The sequence below is a fragment of the Protobothrops mucrosquamatus genome, unplaced genomic scaffold (genome assembly GCF_001527695.2).
Source record: "Protobothrops mucrosquamatus isolate PMUCROS unplaced genomic scaffold, P.Mucros_1.0 scaffold400, whole genome shotgun sequence".
Taxonomy (NCBI): domain Eukaryota; kingdom Metazoa; phylum Chordata; class Lepidosauria; order Squamata; family Viperidae; genus Protobothrops; species Protobothrops mucrosquamatus.
This window is the reverse complement of record NW_015386731.1, coordinates 4,539-28,650: the sequence shown is the minus strand read 5'-3', so window position 1 is coordinate 28,650 and position 24,112 is coordinate 4,539. Positions and strand designations below refer to the sequence as shown.

The following is a 24,112-nucleotide window of genomic DNA, read 5'->3' as shown; positions in this document are numbered from 1 at the left end:
ATGTAAATTCTTATAGATAGATCTTAGTATTAAAAAAGTTCTACAGTGCTATGTTAGTAATCTCTATAACTACATTATCAATATCTTATTTTATTTCAATTATTATTCTTGGTTGGATATAATTCCATATATTTCACATTGATACATGACCAAAACAAATAATGATATACTGAATCTATTTTGCAATTTTAAAAGTATCAATATCCGTTGCATGCATATTCATTGTGATTTCTTAAAAAAATTGATTATTAGTGAATATCCCAAGACAAAATTGACACCTGAAATATTTTTTGTGCAAATTACCAGATAAAATGAAAATGCATTGTAAATTAAGATACAGCAACCACAAGGGTATATTTACTGAAATTTATAATTTTAGAATTATTCTGTGACACTAAGTAACTACTTTGCCTAAGTATTAGCCAAAAAATGTCTTCCTCAAGGCACAGTTTATCTCTTTATTTCTGAGACAATATATTAGAGGGTTCAAAAGAGGAACTATCACAGTATAGAGCACTGACACAACTTTGTTAGAATTGTAGGCATACATAGCTTTGGGCCGTGCATAGGTGAAGAGTGTGGTGGAGTAAAAGAGTACAACCATTGTGAGGTGAGAACTGCATGTAGAGAAAGCCTTCTTTCTTCCCTGAGCTGAAGGAATCTTCAGGACGGTTGAAATGATATAGATGTATGATGTAACAACCATACAGAGGGGAACCATGATAACCATTAGGGCCAGGATGAAGTCTACCAGTTCAGCTATGGAAGAATCAGTGCAAGAAACATTCAAGAGGGGTGAAATATCACAGAAATAGTGATTGATCTTGTAAGTGCTACAGTATTTCAGCCGGCCAATAAAGCTAAGTTTGATCATGGAGGTGAGTAAACCACATATCCAGCATCCTGCTGAAAGCTGAGCACAGAAATTATTGTTCATGAGGACTGGATAACGAAGTGGATAGCATATAGCTAAGTACCGATCATATGCCATCATAGCTAGAAGAATATATTCACTGCACACAAAAGTGACAAAAAAATATAGCTGGGTTAGACAACCTTGGAAGGAGATGCGTTTGTCTTGTGATAGAAAATCTCCCAACATTTTAGGAACAATGACTGTGATGTACCAGACTTCAAGAAAGGAGAGGTTACACAAGAAGAGGTACATGGGCTTATGAAGATTATTATTGACCCAAATGACTACAATGATTATCAAATTCTCCATGAGAATCATCAAGTATGCAGTGAGGAAGAGGACAAAGAGGAGAATCTGAAGCTCTGCAGTGGTAGTGAATCCCAGCAGGATGAAGTAGCTGACATTTGTCTGGTTAGCTTCTTCCATGCTGTGTAGAGTCTGGGATTTACAAGAATGAGAGACAAAAGATGTAATGCGACATCAGTTAACCTATGAGGACTTACATTTCTTTTCCATTGTGGAAGTTCATGACAAAAAATATCTATGTGAGAAATCTTTTATTTTTAAAAAAAGTATACCATATTTTTCTCCCTACATATTCAAAATTAATTCCTAGCAAACCTATGCTACAGTCTTCAAATATGCATAATGAAATGTACTAGATTCAAGGGCATAAACTGTATTAAAGCAGTGACATTTAAATTAATTGTAACATTTCTATCTGTTTATATATGTGAGAGACAGATAATTATTCTCATAGGAGAGACTGGCCTTGGAATTAAAGTTTATTCTTGAATACTAGATAAAGTTAATTAAAAAAATATAATGCTTTCCCAAGTCAAATGGACAAAAAGTGCAAATATATAAATTTTTAGCTTCCATGAAATACCCATGAAGGGATTGTCGGTAAAATTCACAATTCAGTGCTTTCATTCATCTCATTACATACATGTGAATGCAAAAGGAATTCTATTTGATTGCATTTAGTACTACAACTTCCTTTAGACATCCTTAAGAATATTATAGCACCAGTTTATTTTCTGTATATCAAAATTCCTTATTCATTATATTATCTGTTCAGCTGAATGCCACTTGCAAAATTGTATAGAAAAGAAATAAGGATAGTTACCTCAGATTTAGCCAGGCTGATTTTCTTTTCTTTTCTTTTTTTCTGTCCTTTTATGAAGTGGATTTTTTTCCTATTTCTATAATAATGCTTTTTATTTTCTCATCTCTCCTCCTTGGGACTAACCATGATAATTATTACAATTCTCCCAAGAATTGTAGCCTCAGAAAATATTTTAATTCCTTCGCCCCTTTGGAATATATGTATATGTGTGTGTGTGTGTGTGTGTGTATACACACACAATAAAAATAAATAAATTCGAACACCTGGATAATATCAAACTAAAAGCTGTTTAATATAAATGCTGAGCTTTCGCTGGCCAGCACTGCTGACATCATCAGAGCATAAAAGCAAGTTAATGGGAGTTCTCTTTATGTTACCGGTCGGCTTTGCGCCTGGCTTTTCGACCTAGTCATTGGTCCACTTGATGTCTCTAATTGTTTTGTTTTTAAAGGGCATGTGTTTGCTGCTCCCTTGGTAGTTTCCAAAACTGCTGTTCCCTTTTCCCTTTTCCTCCCTCCAATCACTTTCTTCGTATGCATCCAGCTGTCTGCTGCCACACCGTTGGTTTCCAAAGTTGCTGTATATAGTCCTAGCTAAGCACAAAGACCAAGGTATAAGCTGTTTTAGGAAAAAGACAAATTAAAACTAGGAAAATTATTGGCAGTTTCTTAAAATACTAGTGCCTAAATTCCTCACTTTGTTCTGCAGTCCATGTTCATTATTCCTAAAATAAAGATTTACAGCTATTACCTACCAATGGTACTTGTTTTATACTGCTACTTCATTGTCAATAGTTCCTTTGATATGTATATCCATACAACTCATTGTTTGAACTTGTACTATAAATGTAATACATTAAATTTAAAATTAAATATATGCCACTCATATATGCCACCTTTTGTCAATTTCAACCACAAACCCTTGAGAGTGCACTTTTGAGCCCAGAAATATTTACTAATACCATAGAAGATTGACAAGGATATAGTAATGTAGGTCACTTTATTCCTTCGCACATAAAAGATATAGCTGTGTATAAAGGATTATTTGACCAATGTGAGTAAATTCTGTCAAGGGCCCCAGTAAGGGAGCTAGCTGGGTGCCCATTTATATCAGTCAGTCTCGACAAGAAAGGGTTCCCTTGGAAACCCTCATCGAAAATGGGAGTACCCCCTTTAGTGAGAAATCTCTGTTCCCTTGAATTGACAGAAGCTGGAGCCATGGGGCCCCAGCAGCAGTCTTTGGAGAATCAAGTGTGGGTCATTGAACCAAACACTGGGTTTCCCACTACTGGGGGCTCCTCAGCAGCTGGTGGGCCCTTCTCCAATGGTGCCAGTGCAGATGGAAGGTATTTACACTAAGGCCTTTTTGGATCCGGGTGCACAAGTCATGTTATTATATAGGGATTTTTATGACAAATATTTGACATATATACCCATACAGGAACTGAGTGATTTGAAGATCTGTGGTATTGGGACTGAGAAATTTTCCTATGATGGATATTTACCGTATGGCTGATGTTTGGGCCTTCTATTGCTGGGTATACAGATACCTTTGATACTCTGGCTATTGTGTGCACTCGCCCCCCGGGAGGTAGTCAGGGTTCATTGATTGTGGAGACGAACACCAGTTTGGTTAGGCGATTACTCACCCCAGTTGTTCCCTTGGGGAATGACCCGATAGCAAGGGATGTTCACCCTGCACTGCAGACAGTATGTCAGAGTTTGGTGTGGGGGCATCAGGCCCCAGCAGAGGGGGTGGGGCGGTTATGAATTTTGAATTTGAATTTGAATTTATTATATTTATACCCCGCCCTTCTCCCGTTTAAAAACAGTTTGATACAATACAAAAATACAAAATTTAAGAGAATAATTAAAAATAAATATTTAAATAGGCCGCTTCTACTAAACTTTAGTTAAAACCAATTTAAAATACCCCTAGGCCAGTCCTGCCTGCTGAAACAACCAAGTCTTGAGGGCGCGGCGGAAGGAGGGGAGATCCGGAATCACCCGGATCTCTGGGGGCAGCTCGTTCCAGAGGGTGGGTGCTCTGACAGAGAAGGCTCTCCCCCTGGGGGTCGCCAGCCGGCACTGTCTGGTTGACGGCACCCTGAGGAGGGCCTCTCTGTGGGAGCGTATCGGCCGGTGGGAGGTAATCTGTGGCAGAAGGCGGTCTCGGAGGTAACCAGGTCCAATGCCATGGTGCACTTTAAAGATGATAATCAACACCTTGAAGCGCACTCAGAAGGCCACAGGCAGCCAGTGCAGCTCGCGCAGCAGCGGCGTTACATGGGAGCGACGAGTCGCTCCCATCACCGCCCGCGCGGCCGCATTCTGGACTAACTGGAGCCTCCGAGTGCTCCTCAAGGGGAGCCCCATGTAGAGAGCATTACAGTAGTCCAGGCGGGAGGTGACAAGAGCATGGGTGACTGTGCGCAAGGCANAAGATCTGCGGCCCGAAGCTGTGGCGGCCTAGCGGCCCGACGCAGTGGCGACCTGGCGGCCCGACGCAGCAGCGGCCTAGCGGCCCGACGCAGTGGCGGCCTAGTGGCCCGACAAAGTCCTGGTGGCCCAACGAAAGTCCACGGCCTGGCGGCTTGGCGGCCTAGCGGCCTGATGACCGGGGCGGTCCGGCGGCCTGTCGGCCTAGGCGGGAAGTTGGACGGCCTGGCGAAAACCTGTGGGCTGTCGGCCGGATGGCCTGGGTGGTCTAGCGGCCTGGTGGCCCGGGGGAAGTGACCAGCAGCGCAATGCACAGCGGCCCGGAGGACGCGCCGGTACAGTGGCACAGCGGCCCGGGCGGAAGAACGGCCCGGGCGGAGGACAGGGCCCAAGGGATGTATTTGCCGGAGGGACATGGCCTGATGGTGAGTGCCTGGGTGGTCCTGGAGGCCTGTGCGACTGGGGTCTGGCGTACCTGGAGGCCTGCGTTGCTGGGGCTGGCTGACTTTGACTGCAATTTCCCCCCCCCTTTTTATGGGGGTTAAAAAGACCTAGGAACTATGCTGCCTTCTCTTAATCCATCTAAGCCCCCGACTAGGACTACCACCACGAGGACTTTCCCCCCTCCCCTACTCTGCTGCTGGACCTCCTGATGCGATTTGGGACTGTACTCCAGGAGGGAACTGCTGGCCCTGCGCGACTCCCCCATTGCGCAGGCATGGCCCAACACGATCCTAAGGGCCGGCCTTGATGAAGGGGTCTGGAACCCCGAGAGGTGGCACTCAGTGACAGCATTGAGGGAACTAAGGAGAAGGAAATTACGTGTCTTCTTAGAGGGGTGTTTTATTAAATTTTTAGGGGGTTCGGGGTTGGCCCGAGGGGAACTAGGGGAGTCCTCTCTGAGGCCAAGGACGGTCCTGTCTGGGGGGCGCGGAGTGGTAAGGGAGGAGACTGGGGGGTTGATGGAGGGTGGTGTGATAGGTACGGTCAGTGGGAGGGGCAGATATGGCAGGAGCAGAGGACCATATCGGGTTTTGGGAGCACGCACACGCTGCTTACAAGCTTGTGGGTGCTCCGATCCTCAGAGCTCTACTCGACTTCCAGGGACCTTAGATCCTTAGATCCTCAGGCCCGGGACCATCGGCTGATGTTGTGCAATGCCAGGTCCCCCTCATTCAAGAACTCATTCATGAGGGGGGAGCGGACCTGGCAGGTATCACCGAGACCTGGTTGGGCATAGAAGGGGGAGTTCCCCTTGTTGATCTGTGCCCACCAGGTTTCCAGGCATTCCATCAGCCGAGGGCCCGGGGTAGGGGCGGGGGGGTAGCGGTCATTATAAGGGAGAGCCTGTGTCCAAGGGAGGCCACTGTGCCTCAGATAGACGNCCAGACAGTGCCAGCTGGCGACCCCAAGGGGGAGGGCCTTCTCTGTGGGAGCTCCCACCCTCTGGAATGAACTGCCCCCAGAGATCAGGGTGATCCCTGATCTCCCTTCCTTCCGCCGCGCCCTTAAGACATGGTTATTCCAGCTTGCGGGACTGGCCTAGGGGAAACTTTTAGAGGGGGTTTTAATTATATTTTAATTGGACCAAATTCAAATATTTCCCTTTTAACTAACTTTTAAACTTGTAGTGTTATTTTTTTATTTTTACCCGATTGTTAGCCGCCCTGAGTCCGCAAGGAGAAGGGCGGGATATAAATTTAAATAAATAAATAAATAAATAAATTTAAGGAGCGGTTACCATCAGATCCCCATGCATTTGGAGGATAGGGAGAAAACTGCATTCATCTGCCCACTGGGGCCCTTCGGATGGGCCTGAAGAAAGGTGGAAACTTTTGCTTCCGGAGAAAAACAGAGAAGCAGTGTTGATTGTGCTACACAATGAACACGGGTATTTGGGGCCAGAAAAGACTTTTAAGTTAGTAATGTATCAATTCTTCTGGTCCTGCATGAAGACAGAAGTCGGGGACTATTGTAGATCTTGTCTGTGTTGGGTTAAGAGGAAAACCCTACCTTCAAGGACTGTGCCGATGGGCCATTTGCAAAGTTATGGGTCCTTGGATTTGGTTTGCTTTGATTTCCTTTGCCTGGAACCACATGTAAGTGGACAAGAAAACGTATTGGTTGTGACTGATCATTTTTCCCGACAAAAGATTGGTGCACTGTTATGGTAGCAAGTATTGGTGAAGAAGTTTTTTGTGCATTATGGGCTGCCTCACGAATACATCCCGACCAAGGGAGGGACTTTGAAAGCAGGCTTGTTAAGCAACTTACTGGACTTACTGGGCATTTGGAAGTCCCGTACCTCCCCATATCATTCATAAGGAGATCTGCAGCCTGAGAGGTTTAATCGTACTCTTTTGGATATGTTGGGGATACTCACTGAAGAACAGAAGCAACACTGGATGCAACATATTTCTACCGTCATCTTCTTCTTGTGCCATATCCGTTATCAGATGTTGGCAATCATGTTGACGATCCTGTTTTTATCAGCAGCCCCACGAAAAAGTGCTGCTGAGTTTTGTCCAAACCAGTCCCTTAGATTTTGAAGCCACAATGTTCTTCTTCTGCCTGGACCTCATTTGCCTTCAATCTTTCCCTGGAGGATTAAATGGAGTATGCCGTATTTTTCTAGATGTCGTATCACATGTACGAAATATTCAAATTTTTGTTTTTTAATTGTTTTGATGATTTCTCTTGGCTTTTCCAGGCGGCTTATCTACCGTTATGCATACGTATAATAGCATGAGGAATGATGCCACTGGGTATTCCCCATATCGGTTGATGTTTGGTAGGGAAGCCCACCTGCCAGTAGACATAGTCTTTGGCACCTCAATGGATGAGACTCAATTAAGTCACATCATAATTATGTAGATAGATTGATCGAACAGCTGCTGCTGGTTTTGGGTGTGGTGGATAGGGCAGAAGGAAAGAAAAAGGAGGAAAGAAAGGGGGTGGGGGTGGTTGCTGTTGCCGGAGAGAGACCAGGTGAAATCAAAGAGGGATTTGAGGTTTTAGCTGATCCCTTTCTGTGAAGGAAAGGGAAGGAGAGAGTGAGAGAGAGTGATAAGGTGAAATTTTGCTGCTTTCTTTCGAGCGGAGGCAAGAGAGAGAGAAAAAAGTTGCTAGGGTTGCTAAATTCAGATTTTAACAATAAAACAAAGGGGGGAGGGGTTTTGACACCAGTGAGACCTGAGACTGTGAGCGACAACAGAAGAAACTGATCATTACTGCTTTGGAGACTAGCGGCCATCCAAACTTTGATTATTGTTACTTGTACAAGTTATAGACATTGTGGGGAGTTGCCCTTGTGGGGCGAGCTGTTACTGCAGAACATTGACTACCTTCATTCGTGTTCCTATCACTGCCTGGAGCCGGGGTTTTCTTCACCCCACTTGTTTCCAAACGGTCGCTGTGAAATCTTTGACTATTGCTACTATGACTGCCTGGGGCTGTTAAACACCATCATACATTGACTATCAGGGCTAGGGGATGGTCATCTTTGTTTCTGAAAGCCCCCCCCCCCTTTGACGATAAGAGTCTGCTACCTCCTACTTCGCGTGAGCTTCTGCTAGAAAAGACATTTTACTAACACCTTGAGAGCACAGCTGCAGAGCGTGACGCAGGGGAGTGGGGCTGGGAGGGCCTGGGCTTTGGTGGCCTCTGAGGGGGTAATGCTACAATTATATAGGTTATATTCACTTAAGAGGAATGCTATTCTTATTACACAATAGAACATTTATACCCAAGATGATATAGGATTTTTTTTTTAGCATTTTCTTAGTAATTGGTATGAGATACATTCTTACACTGATGTATAAATTGTTTATTTACAATACTGGAATCAGCTAAATTAAAAGCTGAAAAGAGGTAGGATGCAAACCCACAACATAGTTTTATGCAAATCTGAATATACATCTGACTGGCGCAGTGTTTCTCAACCTTGGCAACTTTAGGATGTGTGGACTTCAACTCCCAGAATTCTCCAGCTAGCATTGCTAGCTGGAGAATTTTGGGAGTTGAAGCCTACACATCCTAAAGTTGCCAAGGTTGAGAAACACCTGTAAAGGAAGAAAGTATTTGATTTCATTTAGTAATACATTAGGAAAGTCAGTGAGAATAGCATGAGGAAATATAGACACCATAGTTTATTGGATTAGACAAAGAATGTGTTGTTTGAATATAAATTACTGCTATGTTAATTTGCTAAGAGTTATATCTCAGCAAACTTTTGCCCAGCACTGCTGTTATCTCCTAGTGTTTTAAGCCTTTATACCTGAAGCCTTTATGCTTCTATGGTTGTATTGACAATTTATTTTTCTTGATAAAGTGCATTTATTACAAAGGTAATTGGTTAATTTAATAGCATACAACTATCTTAACACCACTTTGACTATCACCTTTTTAATATAAAATATTAGATAAGTTACTACAACATCAGAGAAACAGGAATAATTCACAGAATTACTATACATTACTATAATTACTATAATTATCCACTATAAAAATAATAGCACCATTAACAAGTATCCTCAATCTTTTAGAGTTAGAAATGTCATTTATATATTAGCAAAGCAATAATGACAGTCATGAAGAAAGATAGTTTGAGCATTGCATTCAAAAATTCCTCAAGAAATTTTTTTTGCAACTGAGATGTCAAGGTAGGCCTATCCCTGACAGAGGTTTTGTTTACTACAAATTAAGGGTATTTAAACAAGTACTTGTTATTTTGTATCCCCTCCAGAAAGAGAGAGAGGGAGGGAGGGAGGGAGAAAAAAAAATCCCCGCTTCTCTGGTACTTTTATTTTTTGGCTTGACTTTTCTAAGAGAAGGGAAATTGATGTTTCTTTTGGAGCAGCCTTTCGTATTTGTAATAGTTGGTTTTTGGGGCTAGGTTTTCTACCTCTTTTGCTATTGTTCCTGCCTGTTTAATATTTCCCAAAAATATTTCTTTTTCATGGGTATGTAGATGCTAACTTCTAATTATTGATTGAATCAATAATGCATCATTGCCATTGAGCAAGTTTCAAATTGACTCCAGAATTCAGAGATCGTAAACCAGGGTGGGGAACCTTGGCTCTTTTATGACTTGTGGACTTCAATTCCCAGAATTCCTGAGCCAGCATGGCTCAGCTTGGAAACCTCTTCCTTTCCCCTCAGCATGGCTGGCTCAGGAATTCTGGGAGTTGAAGTCCACAAGTCATAAAAGAGCCAAGGTTCCCCGCCCCTGACTTAAACGGCTGCTCCGTGGGAATTGCATCCCATGAGGGAAGCTGAGCAAGGAATTTACTTTGGAAATGGGCATTTGACAGTTACTCTTTGCTTCCCCCCCCCAAAAAAAAAACCAAATTGCAAAAAGAGAAATCAGCGAAGGAGCCAAACTTTTTCCTTCAACCTCCTCTGGAGGAAAGAGGAATGTGGCATCCGCCAGGTGTTTTTTGTCCAAATTGGCACCCAAAGCAAAGGGAAAAAACTGCTGCAGAATTTTGAAAAACTGCCAGTGCTGCTGCGTCCCTTCCCAAAACAAAGTGCCCCACGCAGTCCAGCCTCATCCAGCATAGCCACCACAACGCCCCGCCACTTACTTTTCCAAAATGAAATACAGGTTGAAGCCCCCATAGCAGGTGGCACCCCCTCCTCTCGCTGCCCCTCTTGCCTGTCACAGGGGACCATCAGGGCGTTCAGAAAGAAGGGGAAAGGGCTGTCCAAAGGTGGGGATTTTGGGGGGGGGATGGTTTCAGATTTTCCTTCTGCTCTGCTTTCCCTCTGGTCCATTTTCAGGGCGCCTCTGCCTTGCACTTCTGTGCAGCCAAGCCCGCCACTGTTGGCCACTTCCGATTGGCAACTTCCGGTTCCCATTGCTTTGCTTTGCTTTGCCCCAGATTTAAGGAATGTGGAAGCCTCTTCCCCCCTCCTGCACCCTTCCCCATGAAGGAAAGAGCTGGAGCCCGGCACTGATCCTGGTGCTTCTGCTGAGCCCTGACAGAACTGCAGCTCCAGCCATCTCTCGCTCAGGCTTGTGGGGTGCTGCCACCAGTTCAGCTCATTTTCCTCCCCAGCTAGGATGGTTGCGTACCACCTGCCAGGTGCCAATGAACCACAGGTGATACATGTACCACTGGTTGAAAAGCCCTGGTATAGATATATAATGTGTGTGTATATTCTTGAATAGATTGATAGATGATGGATGGATGGACAGTATCTCTCTCTGCCTGTCTGTGTTTGAGTATGTGAGTGTGTGTGTGTGTGTGTGTGTGTGTGTGTGTGTGTGTGTGTGTGTGTGTGAAGGAAATGTTCTAATTGTGTCACATAGTAGCCAATGTCCCAATGATATCAAAAGAGATTTTTTTAAAAAATCAGCATAGAATTTAATTCAAGAAAATGAAAAAGTCTGAAATACAAACAAAAATCACTTTCTAACATTAAGAATAGTTTCCCAGTTGAATCCATTAACCAAGGAGCTGCTGGCTACCTTTCATTGATATATTTAAAGAAAAGGTGGACATCCTGCATTATGCTTTCGTTTACATTGTTGCATTGACTAGTTGGTGGATGGCTTTGTTGGAACACAAAACCCCCTGCAAAACCACCCTCCCCTTTAGGCAGGACAAGTGGCAACCCAACTTCTGATCTGCCAGGCAAGCCTCAAAATAAAGATACAAAAAAGCCACATAAACCTTATCTGCCTACATTTGAAGCTAAAAGTGATTGAGCTTTTAGCTTTGGTGTCTCCATAGCATTGGCAAACAACCCAAAAATAGAATCCCTTCAAGATAAGACTTGTATCACAGTGATACCCAAATACCAAAATTCTCTATAAAATCTACTTCTAAGAAAAAGATCTACATATCTAAGATTTTCAGACCCCACAGGGTGAGGGATGATTTTCCTCCCCAGACTTCTCAAGAATGCTGCATTATTTAATTACTAATAAAAGTCACAGTCTCCTCATACAGGCATCCAGTGCTCATTAAACCAGACATGGAACAGACTACAATTTTCTTTTAACAGCCTCTATCAAGTTTATGTCTGTATGGTTTTATGGATATAGAATTATAGTTACTCAAAAAGTGAAACCAGATTTTTCTTTTGAGTTTTATTTTATTATGAGTTACATAAATACATAAGAATACAAAAATACCTGAGTTGTATTCGTGAAAAAGGGGGATAAATGAAAGAGAAGTAATAAAGAATTTTGAATATTGTTCTATTTCCTATGATGATAAAGAGCTTTTCTAAATATTTCCTTAGTGTGAAAATGTCTTCCTCAAGGCACAATTTATCTCTTTATTTCTGAGACAATATATTAGAGGGTTCAAAAGAGGAACTATCACAGTGTAGAGCACTGACACAACTTTGTTAGAGTTGTAGGCATACATAGCTTTGGGCCGTGCATAGGTGAAGAGTGTGGTGGAGTAAAAGAGTACAACCACTGTGAGGTGAGAACTGCATGTAGAGAAAGCCTTCTTTCTTCCCTGAGCTGAAGGAATCTTCAGGACGGTTGAAATGATATAGATGTATGATGTAACAACCATACAGAGGGGAACCATGATAACCATTAGGGCCAGGATGAAGTCTACCAGTTCAGCTATGGAAGAATCAGTGCAAGAAACATTCAAGAGGGGTGAAATATCACAGAAATAGTGATTGATCTTGTAAGTGCTGCAATACTTCAGTCGACCAATAAAGCTAAGCTTGATCATGGAGGTGACAAAACCACACATCCAGCATCCTGCTGAAAGCCAAGCACAGAAATTATTGTTCATGAGGACTGGGTAATGAAGTGGATAGCATATAGCCAAATAACGGTCATAGGACATAATAGCCAGAAGAACAAATTCACTGCACATAAAACTGACAAAGAAATACAGTTGTGTTAGGCAGCCCTGGAAGGAGATGTGTTTTTCTTGTGATAGAAAATCTCCCAACATTTTAGGGACAATAGTAGTAATGTACCAGACTTCAAGGAAAGAAAGGTTACATAAAAAGAGGTACATGGGCTTATGAAGGTTACTATTGACCCAAATAACTACAAGGATTATGATATTCTCCATCACGATCATCAGATAAGCAAAGAGGAAGAGGACAAAGAAAAGAACCTGAAGTTCTGCATTGGTAGGGAATCCCAAAAGGATGAAGAAGCTGACATTTGTCTGGTTGAGGTCTTCCATTCAAAGTAGAATCTGTGATTTGAAAGAGATAGAAGAGATATGAAGCAACATCAATTAAGCTGTGATCACTTATATCCACATTTTTGAAGTAGAACACAAAAAAAATCCATAAATGATAATTCTAGTTTATGCTTTTTATTTCAAAACATTTTTGAAACAATTATGATTTAAATCATTTTAATATTACAATTAATATGATAGACTGACAATAAAATCATTTGAAATAATGTTTTAAAATATAAAGGCTTTTTATAATAATCACATGAGATAGATGATGGATGGATAGATGGATAGATGATAGATAGATAGATAGATAGATAGATAGATAGATAGATAGATAGATAGATAGATAGATAGACAGACAGACAGACAGACAGACAGACAGACAGACAGACAGACAGACAGATGCTAATTACTAATGCTGCATTCTTAAACATACAGGTTGACCTATTATTTGACATATGAGGGCTTCAATAGGATTGAAGAAATGAGATTTAAGTTACTTGTTGTTCTATATGTTATGTATGATAGAGACAGGCAGAAAAAGAACTGGTTTCATTGGGAATTATAATTTCATCCTAAAATACAAAATAAATTCAATTGGTCTAAATGCCCTCCCAAGTATTACCTGACTGAGAGTGCAAAACATTTTTCACTTCATTGCAGCCTCCATGTAGCAAAAGAAGGGACTAGTTCAGTTCTTTCAATTATCCCTTTAAAGAGCTGTAAAATCAAAAGGAATTCTAATTCACATGAAAATACTTTCCTTGCTGTCTGTGATGGTTTTGGATGCTTCCACAATTCTTCTCCAGCTATCTTTCCTGATTTCTATATTTTTTTCTGAAGACAAGGAAGTGTTGCAGTGAGTAGGAAGGATCTGTGCACACAGCTAAGCTTCTGAGTTTCCAAGATCTCATATTTTTTCTGGCAAAACTTCTGAAAGTGAGCACTACTTACATTTGCTTCATTGGATTCTTAGATCATGCCTACATTTGGAAGGCAAAAGTAGATGTCATACTAGTATATTCTGCTTAAGTATGCAAATGTGCAATGGAGATCATGGCAGTTCCATTCTCTTTACACTTTCAGGATTCCATCCATTCAGGAAAATGTATCAGCAGAGCTTTAGTCTTCCTCTGAAGTGGATGACATTTTGTGTTTTTATTTCATAATTTTCTTTAGAATGCTAGATGAATGCTATCCCCTTTGTGTCTTTTTTCTTTGGCACAAAATATTGAGGAAATAATGTGATAAATCCAGTTAACATTCCACTAGATGAACTCCTTCCTTCCAAAGAAGCCAGAATTCAGTAGAGTTCTACTCATGTTTGAAGAATTGCAAATAAAACTTAATTTTCAATTTTCTGCCCCATTTTTTGATAGTTGAAAAATTAGAAGGAGGATCATGGGATGCTGACATTGAAAATAATGTATGCCTTATAGTCTTTTATAGGTGCTATGTCTGGTGATTTATCTAGCATCTATCTATCTATCTATCTATCTATCTATCTATCTATCTATCTATCTATCTATCTATCATCTATCCATCCATCCATCCATCCATCCTTTTCACCCACTATTACTGTGGTGTATTTCCTTCAGTATTAACCAGTTATCAAATGAAAAGTCACAAATCAGACACTAAAGACAGAATGATCAGATTCACTTCACATCCCCTCCAACATTAAGTGTACTTAGAGAATTGGTCCTCTTTTTTGTTTAATAATGAGGAATGCTTAATGTAGTAGTTATTTTGTAGTTAATATAATTAACTGCTCTTTAAATTTATTTATAAAAATAGGGAATGGAATCTAAGGTTGTGGAAGGAATTCTTCTCATAGTGTAGGTTTTCTCATATTTCTGGCTTTTAACTACATATTAGAAAAGGTAAAACAAGCAATACTTAAAAAAGTGACACAAATATACAGACTTAATGTTCTCTGTCTGTCATCTGTCTGTCTGTCTGTCTGTCTGTCTGTCTGTCTGTCTGTCTGTCTGTCTGTCTGTCTATCTATCTATCTATCTATCTATCTATCTATCTATCTATCTATCTATCTATCTATCTATCTATCTATTTATCTGTCTATCTATCTCTAAAAATAAAATAAAAATAAAACTACCAGCTGTTGCCTTAACAAATGCTAAATAAAATGGGGCACATGCTTTTTCACTGTACTAAAATGCAATATAAAGGAACATACAGTAGCAAACTTTCAAATTAGATTGCTATATTGTGGCTGTAATTATTTCATGCAGCATCTTGGATTATGGAGATAAAAAGCTATCGGTTATATTTGAAATCCAGAATGCACATATCTCATTCCTTAGGTGAAAAAGTTAAATTTACTGGCACTACTTACCCTATTTTAATCTCTATTTAAGGGTATGAATCTTCATGCTCCGCATCTGAGAAAGAAGGACCAGCATATTAAGTCTGCTAATGAATCTTCCTATTACCCTGTCCTCTCACTCTATTGATAAAGATTTTATATATAATTTACAACTCCCCAACTTTCCAAAGGCCGAGGACTTTTAGTACCATTCACTTCCCTTCCTCATATTTAAGCTTTAAATACTTTTAAATGCAATCAAATGCCATTCATGAAGTTCTAAAGAAAAAAAGATTTTCACCTTAATATACATTCAGTTCAGTTGGTTTTGTCTCTTCTTATGGAGATGGATTCTTCCACTGATATAAGACTGCCTATTTATAATCTCATCTCTGTACCACGGGATTAATGGACTAAATTTGAAAATGATTACTTCCCTCATAAGGATTGTACTTCAGAAGATATTTTAGATCCTACACCTGATCAGCATATCTCTTCTTTGCAATTCATAACTGAGGATAAAGTTCACAGCTTTAAGATCTTTGGGAGAAAAGACAAATTAAAAGCAGGCCATGGAAAACTTAATTCTGAACAGAAATGGAGAATTCCTTTTTGGTCTAAGCAAAAGAAAAACAGAGATTTTTTTTAAAAAATCAGCATCATAGATAACAATATCTATGTAAAAATAAACATTTTAATTTTCTACATTTTAAAGAAAAATTAAATAAAACAAAAAGCACATTATTTTAAGTGCTTAAACAGGACATTCTAGGAACCAAATTACTGTCAAACTGCTTTGAAATTCCAGTAGAAGAGAATATATGTAGCTGAGAGTCAAACTGTAGAGAGCTTGGTTGTTTCCTTGCCAACATTTCATTACCCAACTAGATAATAGCATCAGTGTGAGTGAATGTGAGTTTGATGCCTTTTCGTATCTAGTAGCTTGTGTTGCTAATTTTAGTGGGCATACGGTTTTCTTCTTGGTGGTTTCTTGATTATATTATTTTTCTGCCTAATTGTTTTTCTGATGTTTTGCTTGTTTTAATGATGGCTGAGGATATATTCTTAGAAAGTCTCCTTTCTAGGTTTGTTTATTGTTTCTTTTGAATGGTATGTAAAGTTAGCTTTAACTCTATGTGTCCTCACAGAGACATTTAGAGATGTGATTGAAAATAAACTCTAAAGGAGGAGGGACCTTGCTTAATTGAAGACAAGCAATGAAAAGTTTTCCTTGCCAAACAAATTTTGAAACAGAAGTTTATTCCCACATTCATGACGGAAATGTGTATGACATACGGAGAGAAAACATGCACATTTGTTCTCAAAACATTATAATAAAACAGCAGTTGACTGAATTATTCCAAACAGAAAAAGTAAAACAATTTAACATAAATACCAGTAAAAAAATACTATAAATTATATATAACAATAGTTTGGGTAATATTCCTTTTATGTGTAAATTAAATAGAAATACGAGAATATGACACTCAAATAGACTTTCAGAAACAATATGACATAATAAAACATGTGCTAGCTGTGACTATTGTCTTTTTTATCTCCAAATTAAAATATTATTAAAATCTGCCTGAAATCCCTTCTCTGTACAACTTTATATACTATATTACTGGTAATAGTAGTAATAACAAAAGGAACATAAACAAATACTGGTGAGTTAGTAGTGAAGGTAAGACATTGATTGAAAAATAATTTAGTGAAAGATTTTAACATAGATTATTAAAATGTTTACATTGTTAGTTAAATTTTGTTTAAGGTAATTTGCTATAGCATAAATATTGCTTCACTTCTATTCAGCATCCCAAGTAATAAATATACAATGTTAGAAAAATTTACAAAAACCTAGAAATCCATTTTCTAGAGAAAAGGTTGTCTCTCTTTCACTCAGAGGAGTGAAAGAGTTATCTGTCATGAATCTTGAGCTGACATTTCTGTATTGAATAAATATTTGGATTCAGTAACCTCAATTACCCCTACCAACATATGTGTCTCTGATTTTGATGAAACTAGTACGATCTATTTCTCAGAGAATAGGTCAATTACTTTTCATATTTCTTTACTGTTTCATTTTTAAATGTTGAGATACCCAATAACCTCTGTGAAAAGTAAGCTGGAAATAAAAACAATAGGTTCTTCTTTTGCATGTTCACCTGATGATAAAGAGAATGATGGTCATAAGGGCACAAAGCAACACAAGAATTGAAAAAAAAGCCTAATGTTGTTCTCAGTCCCTAATTTCATGTCTTATATTTTCATATTATAAGTTCTTTTTAATGACAGAAACATCTCATATATAAATCATTTTGCATTAACAAGGAGGATATTACACTTCGAAAAGGTAAAACTATGGGTTAAAGGAAATAGAGCTTTCAACTCATTGGCAGCATACATAAAATCACCAAGACAGCTAACTTGTTAATATCTATATCAGAAAATATTAGAAAAGAATTTTAGTTATTTTTTATGCATTAGTTTCACATATGAACAAAAAAGGTAAAGGACTTTCCCTAAAGCAATTTGGATTTCCCTGTTTCTCAAACTGTAAATAAGAGGGTTTACCAATGGTGACAGAACAGTATAGAATAGTGACAGATATTTATCTTTATCTAAAGAATGTCTTGACTTTGGTGTCACATAGACAATTATTCCAGAACCATAGAACCCCAGAACTACTGTGAGATGTGAGGAACATGTTGAAAAGGCCTTGTGCCTTCCTTCAACAGATGGTATCTTCAGAATAGTAATGGCAATACAAATATAAGACATCAAGATCATAGCAAAGGGTATCAATGCAAGCAAAATAACCTCTAACAGAGCTACCTGCTCATTTATAGTTGTATCACCACAAATCAGGTTAAGCAAAGCAGGAATATCACAGAAGAAATGATTGATCTCATTTGAATTACAGAAAAAAGAGGCAAACACAAGGAAAGTCTGGGAAAGTTGTACTGGAATTCCAGCTAGCCAGGAAGCACCCACTAGCCCAGAGCAGACTCTGCTGTTCATAATGAGTGAATAATGCAAGGGTTGGCAAATGGCAACATAGCGGTCATAAGCCATAGCAGCCAGGAGAAAGCATTCTGCTGCCCCTGTGATAAGAAAGAGACTCATTTGAAAAGCACAATTGATAAATGATATGGTTTTATCTTCTGAGAGAATATTTTCAAGCATCTTAGGTATAATGATTGAAGTGTAGCAAATTTCAAGACAGGACAAATTTCTCAGGAAGAAATACATTGGGCTATGGAGTGTCTGATCAACCAGTGTTATAACAATTATGAAGGCATTCCCAATTAGGATCAAGAAATAGATGATAAAGAAAGTAGTAAAGAACAAACCCTCCAGACTTGGAAAACTGGAAAATCCCAGCAATAGGAAGCTATTTGTCGTACTCTTATTTATTCTCATCTGTTGAAAACAATTGGGGTGGGGTGGGATGAGAAAGCACATCAACATATCTTTGCACAAGTTGAGATACATATCACTTTAAAGGAAAGACACTATAATAAAAGAAAAGTTCATTCTATGAATCCACCGGAACAATTAGTAATGCAACTAATTCAGCCTAGTTGTTTTCTAAAGAAACCAAATCAAGGAAAAAAATTAACAGAAAATTCTGGGTAAGTTGAAGTTTGTAGACTTGCAATATATACTGTAAATGCTATTGAGTTGGATAGTGATTGCTTACATTGATGTTTGAGATAATATACAGTACACCGTACACATAAAAATATGCTAAGAAAAAATAACACACTGGCTGACTGATTGACACATTGTACAGAGCTTTGAATTTCATTGAAAAAATATATTTTGCATGTATTTTGTAAATCATGTTTTGGGTGTTGTGTGGACCAGTCAACCATGGTGTATACAATAAAGTATGGTTAATTAAAACAAAATATTAAACCTAGTTGTAGACTTGCTTACTTAAATGTAAGTGCTACTAATATAAATTTCTACTTCAAATATAGCTCATAAGAGTAGAGGACGAAGAAAAATCAACAAATCTTAAATAAAAAAATCTTAAGACAATCAGAATGAATCTATATTCCTTGTGACTTACCATTTTATGAAGTAAAGCAGACTGTCCTTTAAAAAGTGTATGGTTTCATACTTCAGTGTGTTTGACTGGTTCTTCCCCCAGTTCTTGATTTTGGCATATCACCTCCAAAGCAAAAATCTAATTACACCACTATGAATGAGATAAAAGGTCAACCCACCAATGGTAAATTTGGGCCTAAAGGAGGAAAAAAGTAATTTGAATTGTGTGACAGATGGAAGTCATTTCTTTTCCAGCAAGTGTTTCAGACACAGGGTTGTTGTTAAAATCTGGCTGGTATTTTCTCAAACACTGGAATACACAAGAAGGAGAGATATAAATTTATTGGTATTGAAATAATGAAACACCATCTGATCTCACATTGATTATCATATTTATATTCTAGCTTTCAGCTCCCAAATGGTGGTCAAAATGGTTTTCAGTTCAAAATGGTACTTTTTGATGAAAAAAAAGTAACAATTTTAAACACAACAAAGTTCTTGAACAGAGAAAGAAAAAAAGAAGGAAATAAATAAATAAATAAAGAAAGAAAGAAAGAAAGAAAGAAAGAAAGGCTTCTTATTTACCAAAGCTTGTACCAAAATAATGCTTTTATCAATCACCTATATATTTACATACTTACTTATTTAGCCCTTCATTTGAGTGGAGGAATGAGATAATAAAATTATGGACAATTGGTCCAGTATTACTGTATGGGAAGAAAAAAAAGAGGAAAATAGCTTGCAGTAATAGCAATGAAAGTATTTTTAAAAAAATATTTAAAAATATTCTCAGATGTGTTTCATCTGATGAAGAACTTTCTCATATGAAGACACTTAAAATGTTTTCTAAGGCAAGACAAAGACATTTTCTAGAAGACTGATGAATGTTCAGTCTCTGATGAGAATTTGATGGAGGAGTCTCACATTTTTATCTTGCACATCATAAATTCAAATAACAGTAAGAAAAATCTGTAAATAAACTGTGACTTAGAACTGAAAGAAAAAAAATATGCTGATCTCTGCCACCTTATGAAGCTTATATTCCCCTTCCTGTTTGCTTACTAGTAAGCTTTTGTTTTCACTTTGCCAAATGTGGTTTCAGTAATATGAAAACTGCAAGATCTCTTCCATACAAAATATCACTTACAGTCCTACTACATTTCAGTTCAAAATAATAATATTCAAAACCAGATATATGTATGACACATTTCCTGTGAGCTGATGTTTTGTGCTGAATTGTCCAAGTCACCATTATGGTTATTATGCCGATTACAAATAATAGGAAGGCTTTTATACAGAATTTGAGTATTAACTCCTCATTAAGAGAACAACCTCAAGAGTTGTTTTTCTTTGTTTTGTTTTTGTTTTGTCTCATTCTTTCCTGCAACTATAAAGAAATAGTGATGTAACAAGGAATTAAACATCAATTTGCCCAATAGATGTGTGCAATAATATTTAGATATGAATCCTCCAGTTATTTAATTCTAATTTGGTTCATAATATCAATTCAGTCATACTGAGCCATCAACCAAGCAATGCATATAATCTCTGTTAACAGTTCTTGTTCTTGTTCAGAAATAAATAAAACTCTATTTCCACTCTCTTCCATATTTTAGCCATTTTATTCTGCTTCTGCTTTTCTTCATATTTTATTTTTAAAAAGAACCCAGCCAAACTTTGTAGAATATATAATAGGTTGTGTCAAAATACATTCAATAAACATTTATTTTAATGTATTTCAAATAGAATCCACAGAATAAATAAAACCAGGGCTTCTTTTGTGATAGAACACACCGGAACAGAGTTCCGGCACCTTTATTCAATGGATTTTCCAGAGTTGCGTTCTTTTCCTATTGTTGTCCTTCCTATCCTCATTTGCTTTTGAAAATGCCCTCCTGGCAGTATAGTGCAAGCGGGGTTCCCTCCTGTGCTGTAAGCCTCCTCTAGGAGAAGCCATGAGGCGCCGGAGCACCAGAGCCAGAGCGTGGCTTGATTGGCTGGGTTGAACCATGTGGCATGGAAGCTGATGGTGGCGGTGGGAGACACATAAATATGGAGGCCATCTTTCATAAGAGGGTGAGTGAGCCTTTTGCCTTCCCTTACAGAAGGTGGCGTGTGAGGTTAAAAAGAGGCGAAGCGAGAGGAAAGAAAGACCGCTGGCGTGGAAGCTTGCCCAACAGCGAAACTTTGCTGTTTCGGTTCCTTGCATAATTCAAAGGCCGAGATGTCTACAAAAATCTCTTTTTAGTCTTTTATACTTTATATTCAAACTGCAGAGGGGAAGAATAAGAATAAACCAATGTGATTCGGAGATATTATTATTAATAATAATATATATTAATTACGTATTGGTCAGATGTAAAGGTAGACCTACAGTATGATGTTTAATCAGATCTATTTATTAAATTGGATTTAACTTAAAGGTAAATTAAAAGTAATCTGTTCACTGACAAAGTTTCAACTTTAATTTGTTTCAAGCCAATATCAATATTAAACTCCAAATGTAAATTTTTCCATCTTGTTTGGCAACTTCCTAAAAATAATTCAATCTTTTACAAGCAACCAAATTTTGTTTTATTGGGCCAATTTCATTTCACATAGAAAGCTGACATTTCCACTCATTAAACTAAATGGGTATGCCAGTGGTAAATGTCCCAAAAGATTAATAAAATTTCTTCTTGTAGTTTAAAGCCACACAGTGCATGGTAACATTAGTAATATTAACTTATCTTGAACAAAATCCTAGTTTTTTACATACACTAAAAATTGAAGGGTGGGGTTTTTTTTTTCAACTACAAAGGTAAACCTTGTCAGGTAGACAAGGCGAGTTGTATGACGTGTGTGAGTTCCGGCACCTTTTTTTTTTTTTTTTTTTTTTTACAAAAAAAGCACTAAATAAAACCATTCAGACATCAGTTCCTGGAAAGTAGTGGTAATAATTTTCTAGCTGTTGTTAGTGAATATTTATAATATAGGAACAGTTTTGATTTAGGAGTTTATTTATAATGTTCATTTTATTTCTTTTTAATCCTTATGGTAGATATTTTATTTTTTATATAGTTATCCTGTGATAGGGATGCACAGCAATTTAAATCTTAATCTATTTTGGAAACTGGCAAGATAGTGATTGGCTTTGCAAGTTGTTTGATAGCCTTTACTTTCCTTCATTCTCTTCAAATATTGAGGAGGAAGTTATCCATTGTTAAAAATAAAATTAAACCTGGAGTCCTCAGCTTGCAAATGCCTATTATATATTTCAAGAACCCCATAAATATAATAGATTACTGAACAAATAAACCTTACCGTTAAGGGCCAACATTTGGTGTCCTCTACACCCTCATTTCTATAACACCTGTTATTCTACATTCTACACTGTACCCATGATTTAGCTCAGGATCTCAACAAACTTAGTATTATAATCAAAATAAGAAGTCAGAAACATTAACTCCAAAGAAACGTTTCCCCTTTTTCAGACATAACTGATACCCTTATGTCTTAGAAGAAGTCAATCAGCACATGTCATTTGAAATGTTGTAAAGTTCCTTCAAATACATCTTGCATTCAGTGGCTTTATTAACAGGATGGAATAAAAATAAAAGTAACAAGGACCCCAGAATAAAAACAAGCTAAGTTGGTGCACATACCCTCTCCACACTTCCAATTTGCATTACTAATGGCTGATTCTTAGTAAAACAATATATATCTATATATAGCAAGTTTGTCCTGTCTTCTCTTCCAATTATTGGAGGAGCCATGTAACAATGAACTTCAAAACCAGAACTCTGCACAAGCTGATAAGGACATTTTATTCTTCTTTTCTCTTCAAATCAGAAACATGGTTCTTATTTATCTATTTCCAAATGAAATGGCACCAATGCAAAAAAATGTATTCTCCCTTAGCAAGCGTATATAAAAGCTAAAAGCTGGGAATTCTCTCCTTTGCTATGGCAGGAAACCTCCACAATTATGGTTTGTTGTCTTTGCGGTAAGAATCTATATTTATTTCCCTTTCTTCCTTCTCTTATATAGAAAAGCACTTCTATAATAATAATAATAATAATAATGATGATGATGATGATGATGATGATGATGATGATGATGATGATGATGATGATGATGGAAAGGACCTTGTAGGTCATCCAGTCCAATCCCCTGCTCAGGCAGGAAACCCTATACCATTTTGGACAAATGGCTGTCCAGTGTCTTCTTAAAAACTTCCAGTGTTGGAGCATTCACCGCTTCTGGAGGCAGGTTGTTCCACTGGTTAATTGTTCGGTCAGGAAGTTTCTCCTTAGTTCTAGATTGTTTCTCTCCTTGATTAGTTTCCATCTGTTGCTTCTTGTCCTGCCTTCAGGAGCTTTGGAACATAGCTTGACATCCTCTACTTTGTGGCGGCCCCTGAGATATTGGAACACTGCTATCATGTCCCCCCTCGTCCTTCTCTTCATTAAACTAGACATACTCAATTCCAGCAGCCATTCCTTATATGCTTTAGCCTCCAGTCCCCTGACCATTTTTGTTGCTCTTCTCTGTACTCTTTCTAGAGTTTCAACATCTTTTTTACATCGCGGTGACCAAAACTGGATGCAGTATTCCAAGTGTGGCCTTACCAAGGAATTGTAAAGTGGTATTAACACTTCACGTGATCTTGATTCTATCTCTCTGTTAATGCAGCCTAGCACTGTGTTGGCCTTTTTGGCAGCTGCAGCACACTTCTGGCTCATATTTAAGTGATTGTCCACTAGGACTCCGAGGTCCCTCTCACAGTTACTACTATTGAGCAAGATACCCCCTATACTATTTGGTTTTTCTTGCCTAAATGTAGAACCTTGCTTTTTTCACCATTGAATTTCATTTTGTTAGATAGTGCCCAGTGTTCAAGTCTGTCCAGATCCTTCTGTATCTTAAGCCTGTCTTTTGGAGTCCGGGGGCCTCGGCGGCAGTCTCGGCAGCCTCGGCGAAGGCCTCGGTGGCCTCGGCGGCTTCGGCGGCGGTGGCGGCGGCCTCGACGGGGACGTAAGAGCGTGGAGCCGACCGGGCAGCCGTTTGTCGGCCTGCTCGGCCTTTTCATCT

General features: G+C 38.6%; 3 protein-coding genes across 3 annotated transcripts; all 3 read right to left on the bottom strand.

The window, feature by feature from the left end:
- Positions 1–418: 418 nt before the first annotated feature.
- On the bottom strand, positions 419–1,342 carry LOC107287572 (olfactory receptor 6Y1-like). The gene has a single exon (XM_015816094.1). It carries the CDS (start codon positions 1,340–1,342, stop codon positions 419–421), a length of 924 nt encoding a protein of 307 aa, XP_015671580.1.
- Positions 1,343–11,730: 10,388 nt separating this feature from the next.
- Positions 11,731–12,654, bottom strand: LOC107287570 (olfactory receptor 6Y1-like). The gene has a single exon (XM_015816093.1). It carries the CDS (start codon positions 12,652–12,654, stop codon positions 11,731–11,733), a length of 924 nt encoding a protein of 307 aa, XP_015671579.1.
- Positions 12,655–17,452: 4,798 nt separating this feature from the next.
- On the bottom strand, positions 17,453–18,406 carry LOC107287569 (olfactory receptor 10A2-like). Its single transcript, XM_015816092.1, has one exon. It carries the CDS (start codon positions 18,404–18,406, stop codon positions 17,453–17,455), a length of 954 nt encoding a protein of 317 aa, XP_015671578.1.
- Between the last annotated feature and the right edge of the window lie 5,706 nt (positions 18,407–24,112).